At 35.6% G+C, this 7,604-nt stretch overlaps 1 protein-coding gene across 3 annotated transcripts in view; it reads right to left on the bottom strand.

The window, feature by feature from the left end:
* Positions 1–7,604, bottom strand: part of Klhl7 (kelch like family member 7) — an 85,998-nt gene that overhangs the window by 46,932 nt on the left and 31,462 nt on the right. For all 3 annotated transcript variants that reach the window (XM_023709895.1, XM_004626463.2, XM_023709896.1), the window contains exons 2-4: positions 5,654–5,756; positions 4,872–4,965; positions 4,542–4,666 (exon numbers count right to left, since the gene is read on the bottom strand). In XM_023709895.1, the coding sequence (XP_023565663.1) occupies positions 4,542–4,666; positions 4,872–4,965; positions 5,654–5,756 (322 nt within the window). The remainder of the gene's footprint in view (positions 1–4,541; positions 4,667–4,871; positions 4,966–5,653; positions 5,757–7,604) is intronic.

Below are 7,604 nucleotides of genomic sequence, written 5' to 3'. Positions count from 1 at the left end.
GTTTCATATCATGAGAAAGTTTCTCCTACAGAATCTTTAGTTTGAATTTTAGAAGTATTTACTGTTTCTCCATTTGATTGAATGTAAAAATATGAAAATCATTGTTTCCCCCTTCCTCCAAATACATCCTTTTCTATTTTTAAGAAAGAGAAGGCCATTTCTTATAAATTTTTCCCTTAATGAAGAACCAATAAAAATGAATTTATTTGGAAAACATTTTAAGACTATAAATTTTCTTCTCTGAAATATATAGGTTACACTTCAAAACTTTTCATTTATTGTGTACTATCATGTTTTTCTATTAGCCTATTTTATTTTAAATATCCTTTTATGCACTTTGCTAAAAAATAATTCTTTGGTTAAATTTCCAAGTGCTGAAAAAAAGCTGGAGGAAATGTGTATCTCTATGTGGTTTTTAATTTTGTTGCACTATAAATAGGGGGTAAGGCCTGTGGCTATTCTTTTTTTAGTTCCTCCATATTTTCTGTTCCTGGTGACCAAAATTTACAAACATTCTAAGGAATTTGTAAAGCAATTTGAATTCTCTGGCCATTGGGTAAAACATCCTTTTTTTTTTTTTAATGTATTTAGTATAGGGGCTAATTACACACATTAGACTGTTTTCAGCCTCCCAAGCACTGGGAATACAGGTACATGCCACCACAACCAGTCTGAAACATTTTGTGAAATTTAAACAAGCTAATGTTATTCAAGTATTTTTTCTAAGCCTGACTTCTGAGATTTCTGGGCAATTCTGAGTTACCCATTAGGCTCTAAATGTACTTCTTTTCTGTTTGAAACCAGTAAGGTCAGTTTATTTTGCTTGTATCTTAGAAATCTACCTAGCACATCCTCATCTTGAGTTCTTTACCACATAAATGATTTAGTATTTCCTCTAAAACTTTTCTCAAAAGGGAAGTAATTATACATTGTTTCCTTACAATATCTCAAATGGAAGCTGCTTTAGAATACAATTATTTTCTTCTCCCCTGTAATTTACAAACCTTGTGCTATTATGTTCTACAGATAAAAAATGTATTACTTCTTGCAGTTCTATGGATCAAACAGTGGTGGTTCTGATCTGGGTTAGCTTGGCTAATCTCTGCTTTTAGCTGGTTGTTTGGCCAGAGCTGGATAGTATAGACCGGCCTGTTCACCTACCCAGTTGATCTCATGGGTGTCAGCTATCCCAAAAGGTCTCTAATCTTTTCCTGGCTGTAGAAGATCTCCTAAGAACAAAAGAGGCCAAATTCTTTTTTCAATCCTATGCTCAGATTAAATGTGCTAATGGCCCACAGGCAAAACCAAATCACACAACCACATCCATACTACAAGGAGGGAAGAACAGATTCCACCTCTTTTTTTTTTTTTTTTCTTTCCCTTTGCTGGGTATTGAATCTAGGGCCTTACAAATGCAAGCCAAGTGCCGTACCACAGGGTTATACGCCTAGTCCCTCAGAGTCTACCTGTTAATGGGAGGAACTAAAGTTCACATTGATAATGGGTATATGTGTAGGGATAGAAATAATTTATGGCTTTTGGTTATATTATTTTGATTTTTTGATTGCAATTAAATACATATAACATAAAATTTACCACTGGCAACATTTAGTACATTTACAGTACTGTGCCACCACCATCATCACCTGTTCTAGAATACTTTTATTACTTCAATTATAATTTTTTAATATCTGGAGATGAAAAATATCACCAAGATATTTTTAAGGGAAATCTTAGTTCACTAAGCAGGCTTGGCACTCATAACTAAGTCTGGAAGTTAACATTTGTTTTTAGAGCCTAAATAAGTTTTCTTCTGTTAATCTTTGATTCCTGTTTTTCCTCCATCTGTTCCTTCTGGAAGTCTGACTTCATGCCAGTATTTAGTATTTCTCTTGTCTTTTATCATTTTACTAACTGGCTTTCTTTTCTTTGCATTTTTGTTTCATATCATGAGAAAGTTTCTCCTACAGAATCTTTAGTTTGAATTTTAGAAGTATTTACTGTTTCTCCATTTGATTGAATGTAAAAATATGAAAATCATTGTTTCCCCCTTCCTCCAAATACATCCTTTTCTATTTTTAAGAAAGAGAAGGCCATTTCTTACATTAAATTAGCCCACAGAAGCCATTCGTTTTGGCTTTTTTTTTGGGGGGGGGTTCCCCAACTACTGGATTTCCTTGAACTCTGTATTAGTCTTTTAACCCAATTCAATCAAATTCTATGGATTCCATGAGCAGTTGTGAAAGTCAGATTGTTGGGATTTGGGGACAGTAGAAAATTGAGAGGTGGTGAAAATTAAGACAGGAGTTTTCCACATGACCAGTAGTGACAGCCATTTTGGGGGCTACCCAGAAAGCAGGTAGAAGCAGTTTCGTAGTTACTGAAGCACTGCACTTGGTTCAGCTGTGTGAGCTGCTATCTTCATCCTCGATTTAGCCATAGGATCATAACTCATTTCTTGGCTGCTGAGCTGTCATTCTCCTTTGCGCAGTGTAAATAATGACAGGAAATATACAGAGGCAAAACTCCAAAATGTTCTCAGAAGTCTTAGCACAAATTCATTTCAGGCTGCATATGGTATTTTATCCCATCATATCTACACCCTGTTTTTTTATCCATTTATCTTTGTATGTCAATCAGTTCAGTAGGAAATTTAGAGTGCTAAGGAGTTAGGAGAATATACCTAGGGCCAGGGAGATAGCTCAGTAGAATAAGCACTTGCCCAGCAAGTGCAAGGTCCTGAATTCAATCTCCAGTACCGGAAAAAAAAAACAAAACAGGAAAATATACCTAACCCATCATCTTTCAAAACTTACTTTAAAATAATTCCTTACTTTGTATGCATTGTGTGAGAATATTTATGAAGGGAAAATTAAATATCTGAAATATGAAGTATCTTGATGAAAGGAACCCCCAACTGTGGCCCGGAGAGATAGCATCTCTTCCTAGATTGTCTCTGTTACTTAGATGGGAAAAGGGATTGGCCTTCAAAAGTGTCAGGTTGGGGTCGGGGAGATGGCTCAGTGGAATAAGCGCTTCCCTGGCAAGCGCAAGGGCCTGAGTTCAATCCTCAGTTCCGCAAAAGCGGCAGGTACTCAGAAAAGGGGCTTTTGAAAGAGGACTAGATGATGGGATACTAAAGCTAACTACTATTAGGATGTGGGACCTGGCTTGGAGAGGTGGTCCCTGGAAGCATGACTGGAAAAATGCACATCTCTCTCTGGCTCCTGCCTTTGCTCTCTGCTTCACAACTGCCAGACTTGAGGAGCTTTTCACCACCCAGGACCCTCTACTATGCTTTCCATATTTAAACACACTGAACACGGACTGAAACTTTGAAAACTGTGAGCCAAAATAAATCTCTCTTTCTGTGTATGTTGGGTATTGTGTCCCAGCAACAAGAATGTGACTAAGACATACATACGGGGATCTTTTCACTGCCTTTAAAATATTCCATCAGTTTAGTCCAATTCCATTTCTGAACACTAGAACAAGTCTCATTTTTACTCTTTTGGCTGCCTAAATCTTCTCTGAAATTCTTTCCTTTTCACCTGCCATCCAAGTTCTTTCTCTCTGTGCTTAAAAGTCAGTGTGTGCAAAGGACAAAGCACAGCATACAAGCAGAGACACAGAGGCAGCCTGCAAAGTCCTCAAATATCTCTAGGAGCCCTGGCCCAGCCTATGCTTTTGTGTCATCAACACTCATTAACTTGCTAAAAAAACCTGAGCCTTGACTAGATTCCCAGGTCTCTCTAATTCCCTGGATTCCACTTTTTTCCCCCTCCTTGCTTTCCAAGCTTCTTCCAAGCTGTTTCAAGCTATTCCCTTTTCTTTAAGCCTTGTAAAGTAGGAAAATGTAATTATGAATATCTGGATGTTCATTAATTGCCACAAAGATCATAGAAAGAGTATCACACTCCAGAAAATTCTGATACTTTCCTTGATTCTCCCAGCATTAAATAAAACATTACTTTATTAATAGTTTCAAAATTAAGAGCAATATCATTTTCTTGATTACTATCTTAATTTAGAAGAAAGGCCTTTTGTTTTCTAATACAAAACAGCATATTTGACAAAATGTGGAAAGACAGCATAGTATAGCATCTAAATATCTGATTATGTGATTCCAATCCCTGCTCCTTTATGTACTGGAGGTATTATGTAACCTTAGGCAGGTACATACATGACTTCAGTTTTTTAAAATTAGTAACAGACTTCAGTATATCATGAGTACTTGAATAAAAATAAACATTCATGTTTATCATACACCATACTACAAATAAGTGCAATCTATATTTCTTATCCTTGATACATAAAAATTCATTAAAAAGTCACCTTATATTTTGAAAAATGTTAATACAGTATTTATTAGATTTGATAGCACCTAAATATCTCTCTCATTAAGATCCTCCTAAATGTTATTCCTAGAAAATGTTCTAGTAGATAACATCTTTACGGTTAAGTCAAGATACTTAATTCCATGCTTTTTAAAAATAAACAATGAGAATTTTAAAAAATACTGTAAATCTGGTATTTCTTACCAAGACAATTAGAAGCATCAACTTGTTCTTTCAAAAAATCAACACACATTTTCTTCACAGGTTCAATCTGATATTGGTTTGCTGCATCTAACAAAGACTGAACGTTGTTGCTATTCACAGAAATTCTGCAAGTAAGTTAAAGTGAGTGTTAATGTCGCCAGATTTTTATTATTTAAAAAAGTTACTGTAGAATGTAACATGGCACAGGACTCTGTAATTCTATCCTTACAGTTTTTGTTCTGAAGAATCTGGAGCACACCAATTTGCTACAATAATGCTTTGCTACCATAGTCCACTCCTCTAAAATAGAAATGATTCTTCTAAACTTACCTGGCAGTATAAGCAAATTCCACAAGTTGTTCAATAATATCAGGTTCAGCATCTTTGAGTTCTACTTCAAAGGACTTTGATTCAAGCATGTTAGCTACAATGGAGAGAAACAGAAATGGCATCAGTAGCACTGTAAGTTTAACTGAGGAACCAGAGTATTCCATGGAATGTTAAATATGCAGACTATATTTAGTCTTTTCCAACTCCTAAAATAGTTTAGTAGCATTCTTAGGTTAGGAGCAAAATGACTGTGTAAACCTGTAAGAACACTGACAATCATGCAGTCACCTACTGCTCACCAGCCTCTCATTCCTCCTAAACATTCTGGTGGGGAGCAAGAACATCAAAGGGAAAACTGGAGACATAGATTCTTTAATCTGATTAAAACTATAAAACTACCAGGTAGAAGAACCAGGACTTTGAATCATTTCTCAATCCAAATACATGGTTCTTTTCACAATAATAGCTACATTTCACCCTTCATCTTCTTTTAGTATAACTTGCTAGATATACCATCCTGAAATATATGCTTCTCTGCCTTTTTACCTGAGGTTAAATTAAAAAAAAACAACCCACAGGTATTCAAGTAAAAGCTATATTTTCATCACCAAAGGTACTAGGCCCTTAATGCTAATGAAAGAACATTTTTTTCTTTTGCCCAGTCATCACTTGATCACTTTATTGTTCTATAGTCTCAAGCTTTAAAATCTAGTAAAAATGACACATATTAGAGCTCATCTAATTCTTTTTAAAAATGGCAGGTTTTATAATAAGATACTTACTTGTGAACATTAAGTTAAAAAAATGGCTGGCTGCAGCAAGGACAACACGATGAGCAGGTATTTTTCTCTCCTGGACCATGAGGATCACATCACACAGTGTTTTCTAATGAAAACAAAATGCATTAAATTAAGAGGCTTACTAGGTCTACCTTAGCAATGTATAAACAGGTGCTCACCAAATGCCTTATCTATTTTCCACTGAAATCAATTCTTGTTCTAGCACACAATTTGTTTATACAAGACATTCAGAAAGGACTTTAAGAGTTGCTATCACATAGTATCAAAATCTGACATTGAGCTTCCCAGGTGAAGAGGAAAAAATGCTTATAATCAGCAAGAAAGGAGTTTATTAATCCTTCAAGGAAGGCACGATTTTATTTCTCCTGACAAAAATCTCCAAGATACTTCTCATTACCAGTTTTTCTGGGGGAAAATATGTGACACAATGGCAATGCCCTGATGATTTTTCAAATACAGCAATCTTTTAATATGATTTTCCTTAATTATCTATCTTTGATAAAATCCAGAATACAAACTGTACCTCCCAAGAAGGTATCTTTCATTGCTCTAATTTGAAATAAAACAGTGTAGTTACACAGATAATATGAAGCAAATGTCCCCTCAGCAATCTTTCCTAAAATAACTCTTCTCTCAAATGTACTTCTGATAGAAACCGGGTAGCAGTCAGTTTTGCATATTATGTCTGATTACAGTCAAAACGGTGTCACACTGTAGGCTGCTGGAAAGAAGGCAGATCTAGAGTAAACAATTAAAATATTAGAAAAAAACTAAAAACTAAGACTTACTATAACGTTTATAGATGATTTTCAAGGAAAAATAAAAGCTCTTTTCAAAAATCAAAATTTCAATTTCTTAATGGAGCTAATATAACAATGTATGGGTTAGGGAGCTACAGAAATTTGTGCCCGTAATGTATTAAACCAGGAATATGAGAGTATCAATATACTTGAGTAACAAACAAAAACCTATTGTTATTATATGTTAATAATGGACTAGTAGCTTACAAAACATGGCACAAGGTATTAAGTTTGATCTCTGGTACCAAAAACAAGATGGTAATACTTAAGGATTAAAACCGGAAGTAGGTCCCAAATAACAAGCTAAATGATGCACAATATATCATTTTTAAAGCTTATTTGAAGATCTTAAAGAATAAAGTCTATAGCTTAGAACAGTGATGGCCAACATTTTAGAGCTTTCAATGATAACAGCCAGGTGTAGTACACATGCTGTAGGTTCACCACCACGGGTTAGGGCTAGATATTATATGCAGAATGTAATAGCTCAAAACTATGTTGCTAATAAAACCTCCAGAGTACACTGAGTTTGTAAACTTTTGTTTTTTTTTAAGTTGGGAAAGGCTGCGAAGTAGGCTTTCAGAATATCTTGTCACACAGCATACCAAAAAAATACAAAGCAGCAAGACCAAGCTAACTATTTGTTTATCATCATCAAGTTGTTTAAGAAACAGCCAGACCCAGGGAGAGTACAAAGGCAGCTACTTAGAAACAGAAAATAGATTAGAATAACAGAGCTAGATGGGGCTGGAGAGATGGCTCAGTGGTCTGAAGCACCTACTTGGAACAAGCTTGGCAAGGCATCAGGGACCGCGGTTCAATCCCCCAGCACTACATGCCAGCCAGCCCGGCCCCCTGGTGGGCTGAGCTGGCCACACACACACACACACACACACCACACACTCTCTCTCTCTCAAATAAATAAAAAATTAAAAAAAAAAAACAAAAACAGAGCTAGAAAGGGAAAATGGACAGAACAATACACAAGTCAGATCAGACCACATCACACAGTTCTTACAGGGGAGGAATCTACAGCTACTGATGGGAACTTACAGAAAACAAGGGGCTCAACCTAAATAGAGCAAAAACATTTCCAAAACACACTCAGAAACCAGGTTTGTAAAATAAAGTAA

The sequence above is a fragment of the Octodon degus genome, unplaced genomic scaffold, assembly GCF_000260255.1.
Source record: "Octodon degus isolate 3935 unplaced genomic scaffold, OctDeg1.0 scaffold00015, whole genome shotgun sequence".
In the NCBI taxonomy this organism is placed as follows: domain Eukaryota; kingdom Metazoa; phylum Chordata; class Mammalia; order Rodentia; family Octodontidae; genus Octodon; species Octodon degus.
The sequence above is the reverse complement of the archived record's forward strand: the minus strand, read 5'-3'. Positions and strand labels throughout refer to the sequence as shown.